The 21,595-nt window shown below is 36.8% G+C and overlaps 1 protein-coding gene across 3 annotated transcripts in view; it reads left to right on the forward strand.

Annotated features, from left to right (window-relative positions):
• Positions 1-20,958, forward strand: part of EIF4E (eukaryotic translation initiation factor 4E) — a 151,003-nt gene extending 130,045 nt beyond the window's left edge. For all 3 annotated transcript variants that reach the window (XM_050790665.1, XM_050790666.1, XM_050790667.1), the window contains 5 exons: positions 9,485-9,580; positions 13,175-13,238; positions 13,930-14,043; positions 16,068-16,207; positions 19,703-20,958. In XM_050790665.1, the coding sequence (XP_050646622.1) occupies positions 9,485-9,580; positions 13,175-13,238; positions 13,930-14,043; positions 16,068-16,207; positions 19,703-19,817 (529 nt within the window). In that variant the 3' untranslated portion in view covers positions 19,818-20,958. The remainder of the gene's footprint in view (positions 1-9,484; positions 9,581-13,174; positions 13,239-13,929; positions 14,044-16,067; positions 16,208-19,702) is intronic.
• Positions 20,959-21,595: the final 637 nt, after the last annotated feature.

The raw sequence follows: 21,595 nt of genomic DNA on the forward strand, positions 1-21,595 counted from the left end.
CCCAGGATGTGCAGGTTGCAGTGAACCAAGATCGCGCTCCATCTCACACACACACACAAAAAAGACAGTGGTGGTCATGGAAACCAAGAAGGTGGTTTGTTCTAAGATAGGGTGTAAGTTCATAGCACATGCTAAAAAGGTCAAATGAAGCAAGGTGTCAAAATATCCATAGATTTGAACACTTTTGTAGAAGTCCCTACTGACTTAGGAAAAAGTGTTTTAGTGTAGTTCCATAAAACATGGAAAAAAAGATTAGGGCAGTTTGAAGAGTGAATAGGAGATATACAGATGTATAGAGGAAGAACAGGTGACTTGAAGCTGGACTGAGAATGAGAAAGGAGAGTCAGGGAATGTGGAGTTTGAAGATTGGTTGGTTTGTAACTGAGAGACGAGAGGAAAAGGGTACAGATTAAAATTAGTTAAGTTTTCATAGTTAACAGTGTAGCAGGCAATTGAGTATTAGTTCATTATATGGCTTTTCCCAACTCTTCCCACTCCTTTCTAGTAGATTTGTTTTTATTTATTTTCTGGGGTATGTGAGAATTAACTTGAGTTCACTGAATGCTGATGGTGGGAAGAAAATGGCAGTTTAGAAACATTGTAACAATGTAGAGGAAAGTAAATTGGAATTAACTTCTAAGGTTCTTTCAATTCATTTCCTTGTCTTTTTTTCTTTTTATTTACTTTTTTTAGGGCAGACCATTTACTCTCTACTTAAAAGAGTCCACAAATCTATTTATAATTTAGTTTCATTTATTAAAATTTTTTTTATCTTAATTTTTAAAAAATGTTTCCTTTATTCGTCATGGAAGACCTAGTGAAATAAATAGTTCAAATATGCTGTATGCAGTTTTCTCATAGGAGACCCTTTGGTTCAGTATTTCCTCTAATGAGGAACAAATCAGTTTTTTAGACAATGGAGATTGTCAGCTAGTGGGATATCAGAGGTCAAACAGTCTATAAAGGATAAAATCCTTTCTCAGGAAAGCAATGTACCACATGTATTAGGTTGAACAATTCATTAGTGGCAGTTTTATATAGTTTAACCTAATAGTAGCACCAAAAGCCGCATTTTTTTTTTCACCTTTTTCAGTGATATAAAACAAACTCTGTATATCTTCTAGCTGTCTGTGAACCCAGTTCTTGGTGTCGCTCTTATTGTGGGGAGAAGTAAAACAAGGCGTATATCCCTCACAGCTTGAATGGAGTCTAAGAAGGGATTCTTAAGTGTCCTCATCAGTTTGGAAAACAAACAAAAAAAAGTTTAAAGCTTAAAATGAAATCCCTGGGGACTTTAGTTTCTCTATAAATTCTACTTTTTGTGTAAAATAGCAAGTATCATTTGGAAAAGTACTATGTTTTATGGCTCCAATGTTGGCAGTTTTCTTATTATTCACTTCTTGCGTTTTACTTTTCTTTACTCCCCAGAGTAGTCAATGTTAAATTTGGTTTGTATTCCAGAAGTATTAAATGCACATATGTATACTTTTTAATACAAATGTCTATACGGTTGACTTTTCTGTTTGTATGTGCAGATTATACCTCATAGTTTTAAACTGCCGTCTTTTATTATATTCATATACAGCCATGTATTTTATTAGGCTTACATTAATGGCTGTATAGATTTTTCTTTTTACACACAGTGCTGTAATTTACATACTTATATACTTGTGCACTTGTGTGAATATATTTATAGGGTAAAATTTTAGATCTCCTAGAACAAAGATTACCCTTTAACAACTTTTGCGCAGATACAGTTGCATTATTCTGCTTTATTGATTTAGACTTAATAGTTTGAGAGTTCCTGGTTTCTACGTCCTTGCCAACTTGTGTGATTAGTCTTTTAAGTTGTTGCCAATCAGGTCGGTCCCAGTCTGATTTGGGAAAACAATTTCAGTATTTTCAATTTTGCATTTTAAAATTGAAGTTTCAAAATATTTTCATATTGATGATTTGTGGTTTTTATCTAAGGACAGATTATTCAGTTCTTCTATTTTTTTTTTTTATTTGGATTATCTCTTTTTCTCATACTTTCAAGCTAACAAGTTATGGAATATCTTTTCCAAGTTTATTTCCAAGCATTTTGTATTACCGTGCTAACTCACCCAAGGCAGGGAAGTTGGAGGAGTATTAAGTCGGAAACAGTTTGTCCAAATCATTTGTCTTCTAACATTGACTGTGGAATTACAGGGTTTTTTTTTTAGAGGTCTTTAGTTTTCATGTAGGCAAATACTGCTTTTCCTCAGTGGCTTCTGGGTTTCATACCAATTTTAGGAAAACTACCACACAATTAAGCTTTTTTTTTTTTTTTTAACTTTTTAATAGTTGCATAGTAGTCACTTGCATGGATGTACGATATTTTATTTAAATCAGCAGTACTCAAATATTTGGTCTCACAATCCCTTTACACTCTTAAATTATTGAGGACTCTACAGAGCTTTATGTGAGTTTTTATCTATTGTTATTTACTACATTTTTACAGTAAATAATGCTAAGGTGTTTTTTCACATTTAAAAATGAATATATAATTTCACCTGAAAAACTTGAGAAATGTAAAATTATTCGTTTAGAAAATTTATCCCATGTTAACATAAATGACATTTTATAATGAAAATAATTATTTGAACTAAAAAATATATAATAGAATGGCATTTTTGCCATCTTTTTTTTTGTTTTGTTTTGGTTTTGGTTTTGGTTTTTTGAGACAGAGTCTTGCCCTGTTGCCCAGGCTGGAATGCAGTGACACCATTGCGGCTCACTGCCACCTCCACCTCCCAGGTTCAAGTGATTCTTCTGCCTCAACCTCCCGAGTAGCCAGAACCACAGGCGCGTGCTACCACGCCCGGCTAATTTTTATAGTTTTTAGTAAAGATGGGGTTTTACCATGTTGGCCAGGCTGATCTTGAACTCCTGACCTTGTGATCCACCTGCCTCGGCCTCCCAAAGTGCCGGGATTACAGGCGTGAGCCACCGCGCCCAGCCACATTTTTGCCATCTTAGAAGTCAACTGGATTTTCATAGCTGTTTCTGCCTTCAGTCTGTGGAGTTAAGGTGTTTCATTGGAAGTATAAGAAGACAGTACAGCCTCACACAGGTATTTGGTTGGAAAAGGGAGAATAGTTTTTAAAAGCCTTTAAAAATAATTGTTGATATTATCCTTTGATACACTACTAGGTGTCTTCCCCCTCCCCTTTTTTCCTAGGACACATGCTCAAGAGATACTGGGTTTCTTAGAGATTAGTTGAAACGTGGAATCTGAAACCATATCCAAGAATTTGTTTCTACTTTGTTACATTAAAATCCATTGGTCTGTCTCACATCTGGAATGGATCTCTTACCTGTGTAAGATTTTTAACATCATACATTGCTTATTTGGAAAATAATTTTTCAGTGAGTTACACAGATCTTCCAAATGTTGACACATTTTCTTATATAGTATCAAACAATAATAATTCATTAACATTACCTCTAAACTCATTAAGCATCTTTGGCACCTGCCACCATGCCCATCTAATTTTTGTATTTTTAGTAGAGACAGGGTTTCACCCTGGTGGCGAGGCTGGTCTTGAACTCCTGACCTCAGGTGATCCGCCCACCTCAGCCTTCCAAAGTGCTAGGATTGTAGGTGTTGAGCCACCGTGCCCAGCCCAAAGGCATTCTTATATGAAACTCACATTATTAGTACTGTGAGAGTTGGTAGTAATAAATGTACAGTGACTACTCGTATAGTTTTGTGTCACTGTCTTGGTTCTTGCTAAAGCACCAGCAGATTTAACTACTGTTGCTTTTACACCATTAGTACAAATGTGAATACTGAAAAGCAAAGTGACTTCTTAGCATTATTATGAAAATGGATCTTAGGGCCTCCTGCCTGTCTGCAAACCACATTTTGAGAACTGCTGATTTAAATAATTCGTTGTTGATAAGCACTTGGGATGTTTTCACATTTTCCAAAACTAAAAATGTCATTTGTTTGTTTTTGGAGACAGGGTCTCACTCTGTCACCCAGGCTGGGGTGGTGTAATCTCGGCTCACTGCAGCCTTGACCTTCTGTGCTCAAGCCATCTTTCCACCCCAGGAATGCATCACCACCCATTTTAGTATATTTTGTAGAGTTGGAGTTTTGTTATTTCCCAGGCTGGCTTTGAACTCCTAGACTCAAACAATTCATCCACCTTGGCCTCACAGAATGCTGGGATTACAGGCATGAGCCAACATGCCTGGACTTTTTTTTTTTTTCTTTTTTTCTTTGAAGAGACATGGTCCCATTCTGTTGCCCAGACTGGGGAGCAGTGGCATGATAATAGCTCACTGTAGCCTCAAATTTCTGGGCTCAAATGACCTTCCTGCATCAGCCTTCTAAGTAGCTAGGTCCATAAGTGTGCACCACCATGCCTGGCTAAGATTTTTTTTTTTTTTTTTTTTTTTGGAGAGATGCGGGGTCTTGGGTCTTGCTATGTTGCTCAGGCTGTTCTCAAACTCCTCACCTCAAGTAGTCCTCTCCCCTTCCCCTTCCTTGACAGGGTCTTGCTCTGTCACTCACGTTGAAGTCCAGTGGCATGATCATAGCTCACTGCAACCTCAAACTCTTGGGCTCAAGCAATCCTCCCGCCTTGGCCTCCTGGGTAGCTGGGACTATAGACACTTGCCATCATGCCTAGCTAATTTTTGTTTTTTTGAGACGGAGCCTTTCTCTGTCACCAGGCTGGAGTGCAGTGGTACGATCTCGGCTCACTGCAACCTTCGTCTCCCAGATTCAAGCGATTCTCCTGCCTCAGCCTCCCGGGTAGCTGGGACTACAGGTGCGTGCCACCACGCCCAGCTAATTTTTATATTTGTAGTAGAGATGGGGTTTCACCATGTTGGCCAAGATGGTCTCCATCTCTTGACCTCATGATCCACCCACCTTGGCCTCCCAAAGTGCTGGGATTACAGGCGTGAGCTGCCGCACCTGGCCCATGCCTAGCTAATTTTTTAAATGTCTAGTAGAGGCGATCTCTCACTATGTTGCCCAGGCTGGTCTTGAGCTCCTGGGCTCAAGTGTTCTTCCTGCCTCAGCCTTCTAGAGTGCTGTTATTGCAGGTGTGAGCCACCTCGCCTGGCCTCGTAGATCTTTATGTGTTTAAATGGCTGGGTGCAGAGTTTTTTTGTTTTGGAATTTATTTTTAAAAATCCAGAGTGTAGTACTTGACCTCGTTGGGGGTTTTCTTGCATTTTCTTTTTCTTTTTTATTGATAATGGGGTGGCAGTTGCTGACAAATTATCAAGTACATGTTGAAATGCATCTCATTTTTCTGTCTAGGTGAGGTTACCGAGTATTAATTATGGGATTATGAAATATATATTCAATTTGGAAGGCTCTTCAGACAACATTTGTGTTGATGAGAAAATGAAATTTCCCTTTGACTTTCCTTTGGTCTTGTAATCAGAATATTCAGTTTAATTCTTCTAAAGGAGAATGATCTTGGCAATCATCTTGGGATAAAGTGTAACTTTAATGTTCCACGAGTTTATCTTCAAGGCATTAGAGAAAATATTATACAGGCATACCTCATTTTACTGTGCTTCACAAATCATGCCTTTTCTATAAATTGAGGGTTTGTGGAAATCCTGTGTCAAGCAGTTCTGTTAATGTCATGTTTCCAATGGCATGTGCTCACTTGGTGTCTCTGTCACATTTTGGTAATTCTCACGGTATTTCAAACTTTATTGTATCTGTTATGATCTGTGATCGGTGATCTTTGATGTTGCTATTGTAACTGTTTTGGGGTGCCATGAATATTGGCCATAAAAGACGGCCAACTTAATTGATAAAAATGTTGTATGTGTTCTGAATGCTTCACTGACTGGCCATTCCCATCTCCTTGTCCTTGGGTCTACCTATTCCCTGAGACACAACAATATTGAAATTAAGCCAATTAATAGCCCTACAATGGCCCCTACATGTTACAGTGAAAGGAAGAGTTGCATGTCTCTCACTTTAAATCAAAAGCTAGAAATGATTACGCTTACGAGGAAGACATGTCAAAAGCCAACACAGGCCAAAAGCTAGGCCTCATGCACCAAATAAGTTAGCCAGGTTGTAAAAGCAAAGGAAAAATTCTTGAAGGAAATCAAAAGTTCTGCTCCAGCAAACATATGAATGATAAGAAAACAAAACAGCCTCATTGCTGATGCGGAGAAAGTTCAAGTGGTCTGGATAGTAAATAAAACCAGCTACAACATTCCCTTAATCCATAGCAAGGCCCTAACTCTGTTCAACGTTATGAAGGCTGAGAGAGGTGGGGATGCTGCAGAATAAAAGTTGAAAGCTAACAGAGGTCAGTTATAAGATTATAAGGAAAGAAGTCAGCCCCATAAAAGTACAAGGTGAAGCAGCGAGGGCTGATGTAGAGATTGCAGCAAATTATCCAGATCTAGCTAAGGTAATTGATGAAGGAAGTTTACACTAAAAACAGATTTTCAGTGTAAACAAAACAACCTTCTACTGGAAGAAGATGCCATCTAGGACTTTGCTAGCTAGAGAGAAGTCAGTGCCTAGCTTCAAACTACAAAGGACAGGCTGATTCTTGTTAGGGGATCTTGCAGCTGATGACTTTTAAGTTGAAGCCAGTGCTCATTTGCTATTCCCAAAATCCTAAGAATCCTTAAGAATGATGCTAAATCCATTCTGCCCATGCTCTGGAAATGGAGCAGCAAAGCCTGGATGACAGTGCATCGATTTATAGCATGGTTTACTGAATACTTTAAGCCTACTGTTGAAACCTACTGCCCAGAAAAAAGTTTCCTTTCAAAATATCACTGCTCATTGATGATGCACCTAGTCACCCAAGAGCTCTGACGGAGATGAATTGTTTTCATGCTTCTTAACACAGCGTACTTTCTGCAGCCTGTGGAGCAGCAAAGAGGAATTTTGACTTTCAAGCCTTATTATTTATTAATAAGAACTATATTTCATAAGGCTATAAATGCTGTAGATAGTGATGACTTTGATGGATTTGAACAAAGTAAATTGAAAAACTTCCAAAAGGATTCAGCATTCTGAATGTCATTAAGAACATTCATGATTCATGGAAGGTCAGAACATCAGCATGAACAAGACTTATTCCAGCCTGTATTGATGACTTTGAAGGGTTCAAAGAAGTCACTGTGGATGTGGTGCAGAGAGCGAGAGATGTACAGTAAGAAATGGAGCCTGAAGATGTTACTGAATTGCTGCAGTCTCATGAGAAAACTTGAATGGATAAGGAGTTGCTTCTTATGGGTGAGCAGAAAAAAAGGTTTTTTGAGATGGAATCTATTCCTGGTGAAGATGCTGTGAACATTGTTGAAATGACAACAAAGGATTTAGAATATTATGTAAACCGAATTGATAAAGCAACTGCGGGGTTTGGGAGGATTGACTCCAATTTTGAAAGAAATTCTACTGTGTAAAATGCTTACAAACAACATTGCATGCTACAGAGAAATCTTTTGTGAAATGAAGTCAATCAGTGTGACAAACTTCATTGTTGTCTTAAGAAATTGCCACAGCCACCCCAATCTTCAGCAATCACTACTCTGATCAGTCAGCAGCAATCAACAAGGGAAGACCCTCCATCAGCAAGAAGATTACCACTCTCTGTAGGCTCAGATGATCATTAGCATTTTTAGCAATATAATTTTTAATTAAGGTATGTACTTTTTGTTTTTTAGACATAATGCTATTTCAGACATAATGTAGACTATAGTGTAGTGTAAACATAACTTTTATATGCACTGGGAAACCAAAAAATTTGTGTGACTCTCCATAAAGATAGTTCCTTTATTGTGATACTCACTTTATTATGATGATCTAGAACTGAACTCACAATATATCCAAGGTATGCCTCTATATATAATGTTAGGTATATATAAGCTATTATATATTATGTAGGAATAAAACTATTTTAAGAGAAGTATCTACAGATATATTAAAACTAGTATACGTTGTTTCAATACATATCTATGCAGCATTACTCAATCTTTATTATTTTCCCAGTTAGGTGTTTGATTAAATATAGAGTCACATTTAATAGTTTCCCCACTCCTGGCACTCTCGTTTCTTCTTGGCTAATTTGTTCCTCTGAGAAATATCAGCCATCCTGTTTCTTGCCTTCTTTTTTTTTTGGAGACAGTTTCCCTCTGTTGCCCTGGCTGGAGTGCTGTGGCACAACCTCGACTCATGGCAACCTCTGCTTCTTGAATTCAAGTGATTCTTGTGCCTCAGCTTCATGAGTAGCTGGAATTACAGGCATATACCACAATGCCTGGCTAAATTTTTTTTGTATTTTTAGTGGAGACCAGGTTTCACCATGTTGGCTAGGCTGGTCTCGAACTTCTGACCTCACGTGATCCGCCCACCTCAGCCTCCCAAAGTGTTGGGAATACCAGTTTGAGCCACCGTGCCTGGCCCCTTGCCTTCTTTTATAGTTTAAGTGTTTCTGCTGTGTGTTTTTTTTTTTTTTTGAAATGGAGTTTCACTCTTGTTGCCCAGGCTGGAGTGCAGTGGCGCGATCTCAGCTCACCACAGCCTCCTGCCTGAGCCTCCCAGGTAGCTGGGGTTACAGGCATGTACCACCATGCCTGGCTAGTTTTGTATTTTTCGTCGAGACAGGGTTTCTCCATGTTGGTCAGGCTGGTCTTGAACTCCCAACCTTAGGTGATTCACCCACCTCAGCCTCCCAAAGTGCTGGGATTACAGGTGTGAGCCACCCGCGCCCAGCTCTGCCGTGTTTTTCTTAAATAATTGTGCTTGCTTATCTCTGTCATAGCACTTAGCACACTGTAGTTGTCTCTCTGCCTCATCTCTATGAATTCCATTGAGTGATGAGTTTCAGTGTGTCTTGGGTCCCTAGGTATAGCAGAGAATCTGTTATGCAGTAGACATAAAATACATATTTTTTAAATGAAAGAAATGGAGAACTCTCATTATTTGCCACTGTAATAACAACCAGCATTTTACTTTTTTTTCCTAAATTTTTGTGGTAAACATAAAATTTACTGTGTTAACTATTTGTAAGTGTACAGTTCAATTAATGTTAAGTACTTTCTGCAACCAATTATTGTACAACTAATCTCCAGAACTCTTGTTCATCTTCCAAAACTCTGTAAACTCTGTAACCCTAAACTCCCTTCTCCTTGGTTAGTGGCAATCACCATTCTTTTTGTTTCTGTGAATTTGACTTCTTATCCCTCATAAAAGTGGAATCATATAGTATTTATCTTTTTTTTGGAGAGAGGCTGGCTTATTCACTTAATGTCCTTAGCTTCCCCTCGTGTTTTATCAAGTGTTAGAATTTCCTTCATCAGGGCTTTTTAGTATTCCATGGTGTATATATATACATTTTTCATTCATCTGTTGATGAACAGTTGGGTGGCTTCTACCTTCTGACTGTTGTGAATAATGTTGCTTTTAACATGGGGATGCAGCTACCATTTTTTGACATTGACTTTTTATTTTTAGATGGGCACTCTGGTTTTTTAAAAATGATAAAAGCAAAACTTGGCAAGCAAACCTGCGGCTGATCTCTAAGTTTGATACTGTTGAAGACTTTTGGGCGTAAGTAACCATTTGTTTTTGTATGTTGGGTTTTTTATTAGTTGTGTAGTTTATTTTTAAGTCGAATTCACAAAATGAAGTGTGAGGTAAACAGTTAATGAATGTTCGTCTATTTTTTTATCTCCTCACAAAAGTTTGAACTGGTGATTATGCTTTGTTAGTTTTACAAAGCTTCAATCTTGTCATCCCTTAGCCCTGATTATTCTATTTCTTGTCCTGAGATATCCTTAGCTCAAGAATCCTTTATTGCCCTTAGAACTTTTGACAACTAGTTGCAACTTGTTCCTCTCTTGGTTGCCAAGGTAAATTTGCCTCATAACTGGGTATTCCAGTGCATTGTTGGGTTCTCATTTCTGCAAACTGTTTTCAGTGCAACATCTGGAATTTCCTGTACCAGAGATTTTACGATATCAAAGGTTGAAGTGTTCAGAATTCAGAGTTTGTCAAGGGAATGCCAGTATCTATCATGATACTTTATTCATTTCATTATACTTTGATCAACCTCAAGAAGAATAGTTGAAATATTTTTGAAATTTTGTTTCTGTATAAGCAGAAAGTTAAGAATTGGGATCATCAACTTTTGCATGACCTCAAAACAAAATTTAAGGCTGGGCTCAGTGACTCATGCCTGTAATACTAATACTTTGTGATGCTGAGGCAGGAAGATCACTTGCGGCCAGGAGTTCAAGACCAGCCTGGTCAACATGAGTCCCTGTTTCTCTATAAAATAAATAAAATTAAAAATTGTAAAGTCGGCCGGGCGCGGTGGCTCACGCCTGTAATCCCTGCACTTTGGGAGGCTGAGGCGGGCGGATCACGAGGTCAGTAGATCGAGACCATCCTGGCTAACACGGTGAAACCCCGTCTCTACTAAAATACAAAAAATTAGCCGGGCGCGGTGGCGGGCGCCTGTAGTCCCAGCTACTCCGGAGGCTGAGGCAGGAAAATGGCGCGAACCCGGGAGGCGGAGCTTGCAGTGAGCCGAGATGGTGCCACTGCACTCCAGCCTGGGCGACAGAGTGAAGACTCCGCCAAAAAAAAAAAAAAAAAAAAAAAAATAGTAAAGTCTATTTCAAGAAGTTTTGATTATTGATCCTCTTAAAAACAAAGTTAATCCAGTGTGTCAAATTTACTTGGAGAATGAGTAGGGAGGTACTATGTGAGACCCTGAAAGGCAAAACTTTTTAATAAGTGCTTTAAATTACCTAGCAGTTATTTAAATATTCTAACTTGTACATCTTTTTTTAGGATCATATACATGCTGAATTAGTGATGCTACTCTTATGTTTTAATGTAACTCCCTCAAGATATTCTGCTCATACAAAGGAATAGATTGTGGTATAAAATTTATACATATATACATACATCTTCAACAGCAGAAACATTTTTGTCTGTATTTCCAGTGCTTGACTTCTAATAGGTATTTTGTATTCATTTGTGTTGCTGAAAAAAGCAAAGCATACAGTTAAAACTATAAACTTGGAGAGTATTTGAGAACATTCATTTGAGAGTAAACTTTGAGAGTATTTATTTTTTATTAAAAGCATTTATTTTTTATTAAAAGCATTACACTTAATAGTAACTACATTTAAGGCCTAATAATTTATAAGTGTCTAGTTGTCTAGTTAAACTAGGGTTATTCTTTGCCCATCATCAAAACATCAAGTAGTTTTTCTTCTCTAATTGTGTTTATTCAGAACTCTTAAATAACTCTTCTGCACCAAAAAAAGCTCTTCATTCTCCTACAGAGGAAAAGGAAGCCTTGAGCCACGTTCCCCAGTCAGATTTGCATTTATCTAGTTTGTTTGGCTTTTACCAGTTTACGTAATTGTACCAATTAGAACAGTGCCTCCACACTTCAGTTATGTGTAGTCAGTGTCATTGCATAGTAGATTTTTATACCATAATTTAGAGATATGAAGGATTTTTCAATTTTCTGTAAATGCGTGGGCCACTTCCTAATTTCTGGCTTTTCTAGCAAATTTATTACAAATAACCATTGAGTCCCTCTGTATTTATCCAGACTGCATAGTCTTAGGATTCTGTTTAGGTGTGTCATTATAAATTCTCATTATGGACTGACTTGAGAGACCTTTGAGCACCACGAAAGAGAAAGGAGGCAGCAAAAAGAAAAATATTTTATTGAAGTTCGTTCCCACAATATCCATTTATTTTATGAAATTAGTAGTGCTAATTTTATAGTCACTTAGTATGCAGGCTTTTTTTGTTGCCTAGGGGAGGCTGTCATAGATGATGTAGTTGGGAGTTACCATGAGGTGTAGTGACTCACAAACCTTATGTGATCTTAGGTTGTCTCACCTAAACTATTATTTGTGTGTTATGCTATGGAATTTCATTTAAAGAATGCCAACTTCTGTCTTAAATCTTTTTTTTTTTTTTTTTGAGATGGAGTCTAGCTCTGTCACCAGGCTGGAGTGCAATGGGGCAATCTCGGCTCACTGCAACCTCCACCTCCCGGGTTCAAGCGATTTTTCTGCCTCAGCCTCCCGAGTAGCTGGGATTACAGGCGCATGCCATCACGCCCGGTTAATTTTTGTATTTTTAGTAGAGACTGGGTTTCATCATGTTGGTCAGGCTGGTCTGGAACTCCTGACCCCGTGATCCGCCTGCCCCAGCCTCCCAAAGTGCTGGGATTACAGGTGTGAGCCACTGCGCCCGGCCCTTAAATCTTTTCCTGAAATATTCCTAGATGGGGTTAATATAGCACCAGGAGAACCAGACTAAGGATAATAGAATCATCCATGGTCTGTAGACACAGCTAAGTTCATTATTTCTGCCATCTAATATTGGAGACAGGCAAAAGATTCTTAAGAGTTGCCAATTTTTTAATCAATTTTGCTGTAAAAGACTACAGGAGATCAAATGGTCTAAGCCTCCTGCCTTCAGGCAAGCAACTAAGTCATTGCAAATGTTATTCTGCTATTTTGATATTTGGGAAATAGTTTAGAAATACAGACTGCAGGGTTCTATCTCATATTTAGGTGATTATAATCCCAAGAGGTAGGGCTTGGAACTATATTTATTTATTTATTTTTCTAAAATCATTTTTAAAATGATTATTATGTTGACTAACCAGTGACAATTTGTGGTGTTTGGGAACCATTGATCTATTTTACTCTTGGATACCCTCGAGGATAATAATCAACTGTTTCAGTCATGCAATCCTGATGGTCAGGAAGTTCATCTTTTCTGTTATTATTTTTTTTATGTTTGTGAAAAAACTGTTGATTAACTTCAGAAATTACTTCATCTACTTAAAGCCACCTTATACCTCTCTTCTCAGTTTCTTATATATATACATTTGTATGCACTGAGTTAACTAACATATAAAATATATTTTTGTCAGAGCAGTCACTAGAAATTTTTTGAAAATTATACCTTTCATCTAAAGTTGATTATTTAACTGCTTTTAAGATCTGTTTTGTCCATTTTAGAAATTGACTCCTTAGAAACAAGTAAACATGAACTTTTATCTGTTTATTTTCATCATATGTTCTAAATGTATATATATGTAAGCACCTGAACTCTATATTACATGTTCTGTGTTTTTAATTGTTACTTTCTTTTACCTAGTCTGTACAACCATATCCAGTTGTCTAGTAATTTAATGCCTGGCTGTGACTACTCACTTTTTAAGGTATGCTTAATTGGTGATTTTATATATTTATTATAGGACTGGGCCATTTGGTATTCATTAAGAAATCTTGCCATAAACTTAGGAGTACTTGATAGTGTGAAGAACAGGCTGATAATTTAATTGGCTGTAGTATGCTTTAGTATCAATATATCTTACTCTATTTGTTTATAAAAATTGAGAGAGAGTTATTCTGTGGGCACATACTGAGATTGATTTTGATGAGAGCTTTGATTTTCCAGTCTACTCCTTTATATATTTGAGCAGACTAAGTTTATCAAGCATTCTTAACCTTAGGAGCATGGGTCCTTGGAATACTTATTATTGGGCTTTGTCAGGTGGTAGGGGGACGGGACATTCATTAACTGAAACTGCATAGTTTTTGCATGTATTTTCTAGGTATAGAAATGTACAGAGCTTCTAAAACATGTTTGCTACTCAGAAAGTTTAAGAACCTTCAAATTAAGTGAAACTCAAGATTTGATAGCTAATAAGTGACAAAGTCAGGACTCTAATTCTGCAATGTCATGCTTCTGGCTTTAAGTCTTATGCACTTTTTAAAAACTGCATCAATGGCAGTTTTATGGGCAATAAAGTAAGAAGTTGACAGTGTTGTTGCTTACTGTTTTTAATGATTATCTCTCAAAGTCAAGGTAACAATATTGTGTAATACTGTTGTCTTCTAACCCCGTAGGATGGTATTGAGCCTATGTGGGAAGATGAGAAAAACAAACGGGGAGGACGATGGCTAATTACATTGAACAAACAGCAGAGACGAAGTGACCTTGATCGCTTTTGGCTAGAGACAGTAAGGTTTTAAAAGTATAAAGCAGTTTTAGAGGTAGTTTGGGAATACTGAAACTTAAGATATGTTATGTTTTACATTTGTTACTTAATTTAAGAGAAGGATGCCCAACACTAGAAAATCAGGGTCAGTAATTGTTTTCATTCTGTCATGTGACTCCTGTTTATAGTACAGTGAAACATCCTACCACATTATAAGTCAGATATTTTAAGTGATTGGCAGTATGACTTTCACCACAATAAGCTCACTGTGGTCATTTCATTAACTTCGAAATTATAGAACCTTACATTTTATATGATTGAAGTTTTTGCAACCCTCTTACAGCATTGCTATATGTATACTAAACTTTTAAATATTTATGTTTTTAGAGTAAGGGTCTTGCTCTGTTGCCCAGGCTGGAGTGCGGATATTTATTTATATGGCTTACTTCAGCCTCACCCTCTGGGTTCAAGTGATCCTCCCACTTCAGCCTCTTAAGTAGCTGGAACTACAGGTGCATGCCACAATGGCCAGCTAATTTTCTAAATTTTTTCCTAGAGGTGGGATCTTGCTGTGTTGCCTAGGTTGGTCTCAAACTCCTGGCCTCAAGTGATCCTCCCATTCAGCCTCCCAGAGTGCTGGAATTACAGGTGTGAGTCACTGTGCCTGTCCCACTAAACTTTTTAGATCAGTGAAGCAAACAATGAAATTGTTGTGTACTACCATTCAACCTACATGTTGTGATACTAACTGGAACTTTTGGCTTTACAAGACAAATTAAATATGAGATAATAGGCGTTTTCTGTCGACAGAGGTTCCAAACCCCAAGCTTATAGAAGCGGGGTTTGTAGTCTCTTTTGTATCCCTAGCACTTGAAACCGTGCCTGGTTTATAGTTAGCACTTGTTGAGTTAATCACTTTAAATATTTGAATAAGTGACTATTGTTTTTTTAGAGACAGGGTCTTGCTCTGTTGCCCAGGCTAGAGTGTAGTGGGGCCATCATAGCTCACTGTAGCCTCCTGGGTTCAAGCAATCATCCTGCCTTAACCTCTCAAGTAGCTGTGACTACAGGTGCATGCCAGCACACACAGCTAATGAATGAATGACTTTTTAAGAAGAAAATTCTGTTTTTGAGGGCGAAGATCATCAGCAAATATCATTTTGGAATTCCACATTAAAAAGTCAGGATATTTCCATTTTTCAGTTAAAAAAATGTTCTGGAGATGGATGGTAGTAGTGATGGTTGTACAACAATGTTGAATGTACTTAACGCCACTGAACTGTACACTTAAAAGTGGTTAAAATGGTAAATTTTATGTTATTTGTGTTTTACCACAATTAAGAAACCCATTAGGGCTGGGCTCACACCTGAAATCTCAACACTTCAGGAGGCCAAGGCAGGCATTTCACTTAAACTCAGGAGTTCAAGACCAACTTGGGCAACGTGGCAAAACCCTGTCTCTACAAAAAATACAAAAATTTACTGGGTATGGTGACATGTCCCTGTGTGTGTGCCCAGCTACTCAAGAGGCTGAGGTGGGAGGATCATTTGAGCCCAGGAGGTTGAGGCTGCAGTGAGCTGTGATGGTCCCATTGCACTCCAGCCAGGGTAACAGAGCAAGACGCTGTCTCAAAAAACAACAACAAAAAACCAAACCATTAACAAATACTCAGAAAAAATAAGAACAAGAAGAAATTAACCATGAATAGCTATTTTTGTTATTCTATTAATATTTGTTTGCTCGTAAATATAAGCAGCAGCAGAGCAAATGAATATTAATAAAATCAGCTTTTATGTCTGCCACGATATTAACTGCCAAATTTGCTGAAAAAGGTGAAGACAACTGTTAATGATTTGATAGTAAATAAATGAATGAGTATTTAAGAGTCAGGATAGATCTATATATGCAAATAAAATTTACACATTTAAAAAATTAACTAGATTTAAAAATTGTCTTTAGTTATCTACGCGAATATAGAAGAGAAATTTGCAGTGTAATAAGCTTGTTTATAATCTATTAAACGTAATTTGGGATTTTCTTTTAAGCTGCTGTGCCTTATTGGAGAATCTTTTGATGACTACAGTGATGATGTATGTGGCGCTGTTGTTAATGTTAGAGCTAAAGGTGATAAGATAGCAATATGGACTACTGAATGTGAAAACAGAGAAGCTGTTACACATATAGGGTAAGTTTTGCTCTTTGCATACTTATTTTACAATATTAGGATGGCTAAAACCAGAAGTTTATTTGTAGCTTTAGAAATACTTTGTTTGTAGATCCTGTTTTCCTTGTATTGTTTTCGGGAACACTTTTATAATTTTGAACGGCTCAATTGGTGCACAACGTCTTGTTCATATATATCTAATCTATATATATATATATATCTAATCTATATAGATAGATCTAGATCTATATAGATATCGATATAGATGTTTTGGAGGGTTTTTTCACAGCTGTTTATATATTTAGAGACACAGTCTCACTCTGTTGTCCAGGGTGTAGTACAGTGGCATAATCTAGGCTCACTGCAACCGCTGACTCCCGGGTTCAAGTGATTCTTATGTCTCAGCCTCCCAAGTAGCTGAGAATACAGGCGCGTGCCACCATGCTCAGGTAATTTTTGTATTTTTAGTAGAGACCAGGTTTTGCCATGTTGGCCAGGCTGGTCTTTTAACTCTTGGCCTCAAGTGATCCATCCACCTCGGCCTCCCAAAGTGCTGGCATTACAGGCATGGGCCATTGCGCCTGGCCTCGTTCATGTTTTTTATTTCTGTAAAATTGCTTTTTCTTAGCAGTGAAGTATATAACCACTAGAACACTCTGCTTTGGCATGTAGCATTTTTTATTCATTCACAAATGAGAATGTATTATTTCCTACTTTGAAAGTGCTGTTTGAAAAAAAGTACTACTTTGAAAAGAGCTAATGTATGCTCATAATAAATAATTCAGTGATTATTGGCAAATAGTGTATGTGTATTTAAAGCATGTGTGTTTACTACATATAATTTTCATTAAAATTTAACATACTTTGGCTTTTGTTCGATGTTTAAAACCCACATGTAGTGTTTTATTAAACCTTTTTTTGTAAATTTTATTCTTTGCAAAAATGGCTTTTTTTTTTTTTTTTTTTTTGAAGCAGGGTCTCACTGTGTTATTTAGGCAAGAGTGCAGTGGTGCAGTCACGGCTCACTGCAGCCTCAACCTCCTGGGCTCAGGTGATCCTCCCACCTCAGCCACCCAATTAGCTGGAACTCAGGTGTGTACAACCACACCTGGCTATTCTCTTGTATTTTTTGTAGAGAAGAGGTTTTGCCATGTTGCCGAGACTGGTTGTGAACTCCTGGACTTGATCAAACCACCTCAGCCTTTCAAAGTGCTGAGATTACAGGCATGAGCCACCATGCTAAACCAGCTGGCATTTCTAACTAGGATTTCTTTTTACCTCAATTATATTAGTAATATTTGACGCTGGGCGCGGTGGCTCATACCTGTAATCCCAGCACTTTGGGAGGCCAAGGCAGGCAGATCACGAGATCGGGAGATCGAGACCATCCTGGCTAATACGGTGAAACCCCATCTCTACTGAAAATACAAAAAAAAAAACATTAGCTGGGCATGGTGGCGGGTGCCTGTAGTCCTAGCTACTCGGGAGGCTGATGCAGGAGAATGGCGTGAACCTGGGAGGCGGAGCTTGCAGCGAGCCAAGATTGGGCCACTGCATTCCAGCCTGGGAGACAGAGTGAGACACCGTCTCACCAAAAAAAAAAAAAAAATTGACTTAACAATTTTATGTTAAAATTAAGTGCTGGTCAGTTAAACAAAATGTTTGGTTTGTCCCTTTGTGATTTTTCAAATATTATTAATTTTTCTTTTTAAAATTAATTTTTGAGACAGAGTCACACTCCGTTGCCCAGGCCGGGGTGCAGTATCGTGATCTCGGCTCACTGCAACCTCCACCTCTTGGGTTCAAGTGATTCTCTTGCCTCAGCCTCCTGAATAGCTGGGACCAGAGGCCTGAGCCACTACAGTATTTTTTGTGGAGACAGGGTTTCGCCATGTTGGCCAGACTGGTGTCAAACTCCTGTGCTCAAGTGATCCACCTGCCTCAGCCTTCCAAAGTGCTGGGATTTCAGGTGTGATCCACTGCTCTCAGCCATGTAAATTTCTCTGTGAACATAATTTATTTCTGGGTCAAAAGGTATAGGGATTTTCTACATTTCATGCTATATGGGGTTCCATAAGAGAAAGGAGTTGATTTGTCATCTTATTTTAATGTTTGTGCCAGCATCAAAACCTAATTTTGGAGGACTTACTTTTTTTTTTTTTTTTTTTTTTTAAAAAAACAAGAGTTAGATTAATTAAGAATTTTTTTCCTATGGAAGTTTTTTACTTTTGTCATTATTAAATGTTTTTGAGTCTATATTAAGACTTCAGATTTTCAAACAAAGATTTTTTTTAACCCTTCCAATTTGCATGACTCAATGGTCATGGCTTTTGGTATTTTTAATAATTAAGTATAATTGAAAGGAATGCATTGTATTATAATGCAAATTTGATAATTATCACTTTAGTTACCATAAAATTACTTTTTAATGCCTTATTTTAGGGGGAAGGTAGTAAATCTCCTGGAAGGTATTAAAAAAAACTATCCTAGTATCGTGTTGGAGGATTTAACTCCATTAATATGTTTATTCCTTTATTTTTATTTGATTTTGCTTAGTTTTCAATTTTTACCATTTTTTCTTAAAGATTCAGATTTTTAAGGTGACCTATGAAGTTTTCTGTGATCTTTCTTTGAAACCTTGTCAGCTTTATCTCATATTCACTTTACTTACAAGCCATAGTCACACAGCCTGATTTTTATTTCTCAGCTTTCAGATGTGCTCATTATCTTAACATTATCCTTTTGACCTTGTGATATTTAAAGGGGAAGACTTCTCTAATTTTGTAGATGAGATTAGAATCTCCTTGTTATTACAACCCTTGTATTTACTCTTTGGCACTCATGACAAGTGCCATTTTATTCTTGCTATAGAGTCATGTCTTACTTGAAAATTAGGTTGTAAAGTTAGTATGTAAAGCAGAAATTACTTTCTCCCTTGAAGTGTTTCATTTTAATCTCCCTCAAAGTGTTTAGTTTTTGTTTGTGCAATCTTATAACAGGTATGGTAAATATAATTTGTGTAGTAATATACAATATTTGCTAGGGTTCAGACGTGAAATGTAGCATTTTAGATCAAAGAATGAAAATAAACATGTTTGTTATACAGATTTCTGTTATAAGTATGCATGTAATACAGGTCCGTCATATGTATTTGTGATTTTGTGTTTACTAGACTACAAATACAGTGAGCTCAGGGACTGTCCTTGCTTTGTTCACTATTGATTTAGTAATAATTATAGTATCATAATAAATAACAGTATAATAATATAGTAATGCTCCTGTAATTTAGTAATAATAAACCCGACTGGCTCTCAATATTTTAAAAGTAATTATCCAAGAATATCGCAAAAATGAAAAGTAAATTATGCTAAAAGGAAAAGGGTGTATAATTAATTTCCTATTGTACTCTCATCTATATTTTTTAATACAAAGACTAGTAACCCTAAAATTTTGAATTTATTTACTTCTTATGAGTAAAAATTAATGGCTACTTTTTTCTTCTTTTTTTTCTTCTAGGAGGGTATACAAGGAAAGGTTAGGACTTCCTCCAAAGATAGTGATTGGTTATCAGTCCCACGCAGACACAGCTACTAAGAGCGGCTCCACCACTAAAAATAGGTTTGTTGTTTAAGAAGACACCTTCTGAGTATTCTCATAGGAGACTGCGTCAAGCAATCGAGATTTGGGAGCTGAACCAAAGCCTCTTCAAAAAGCAGAGTGGACTGCATTTAAATTTGATTTCCATCTAACTGTTACTAAGATATAAGAGAAGTCTCATTCGCCTTTGTCTTGTACTTCTGTGTTCATTTTTTTTTTTTTTTTTTTTTTTGGCTAAAGTTTCCACTATCCCAATCAAAGAATTACAGTACACATCCCCAGAATCCATAAATGTGTTCCTGGCCCACTCTGTAATACTTCAGTAGAATTACCATTAATTACATACAGATTTTACCTATCCACAATAGTCAAAAAACAACTTGGCATTACTATACTTTACAGGAAAGAAAATTCTGTTGTTCCATTGTATGCAGGAGCATATTTTGCTGGTTTGAAAGATTATGATGCATACAGTTTTCTAGCAATTTTCTTTGTTTTTACAGCATTGTCTTTGCTGTACTACCTATCCACAATAGTCAAAAGACAACTTGGCATTACTGTACTTTACAGGAAAGAAAATTCTGTGGTTCCATTGTATGCAGGAGCATATTTTGCTGGTTTGAAAGATTATGATGCATACAGTTTTCTAGCAATTTTCTTTGTTTCTTTTTACAGCATTGTCTTTGCTGTACTCTTGCTGATGGCTGCTAGATTTTAATTTATTTGTTTCCCTACTTGATAATATTAGTGATTCTGATTTCAGTTTTTCATTTGTTTTGCTTTTGTTTTTTTCCTCATGTAACATTGGTGAAGGATTCAGGAATATGACACAAAGGTGGAATAAACATTAATTTTGTGCATTCTTTGGTAATTTTTTTTGTTTTTTGTAACTACAAAGCTTTGCTACAAATTTATGCATTTCATTCAAATCAGTGATCTATGTTTGTGTGATTTCCTAAACATAATTGTGGATTATAAAAAATGTAACATCATAATTACATTCCTAACTAGAATTAGTATGTCTGTTTTTGTATCTTTATGCTGTATTTTAACACTTTGTATTACTTAGGTTATTTTGCTTTGGTTAAAAATGGCTCAAGTAGAAAAGCAGTCCCATTCATATTAAGACAGTGTACAAAACTGTAAATAAAATGTGTACAGTGAATTGTCTTTTAGACAACTAGATTTGTCCTTTTATTTCTCCATCTTTATAGAAGGAATTTGTACTTCTTATTGCAAGGCAGTCTCTATATTATGTCTTCTTTTGTGGTGTCTTCCATGTGAACAGCATAAGTTTGGAGCACTAGTTTGATTATTATGTTTATTACAATTTTTAATAAATTGAATAGGTAGTATATATATGGAATTAAATTGATGTGGCTATCTTTGTTTTTTATAAAGTAAGGCACAGTCCTTCAGTCTTAGGTAAATAATGTACTCTCTTAGTATGTTAATACTCATGAGAATTGGGATCTGATGCATCACCATTTGATTGGTAGCAACAGTGGTTGTAAAACTTGGTTGCTGAATTGAGTTGTTTTTATGTAAGTGTCAAAATGATAGTGTAGGGAAAGTACAGGTGGTGGGAACATAATGCATTAAGAATTTTGTTAGTGTTGCAATCTAAATAGAATGGAATAAACAGGTATTAAGACATATTTATAGTGGTAAATTGTTGTAGTATGGTATTCTGTAAACTTGAAAACTTGATCTACTCTTTGTAGGTATCATTTGAAAGCAAACTTGAAAATGTTTTGTACATAGTACATACTTGTATAGTCCTGTGAAATGAAGTATGGCTATCAGACCAAA

This window comes from Macaca thibetana, chromosome 5 (assembly GCF_024542745.1).
Source record: "Macaca thibetana thibetana isolate TM-01 chromosome 5, ASM2454274v1, whole genome shotgun sequence".
NCBI classification, from domain to species: domain Eukaryota; kingdom Metazoa; phylum Chordata; class Mammalia; order Primates; family Cercopithecidae; genus Macaca; species Macaca thibetana.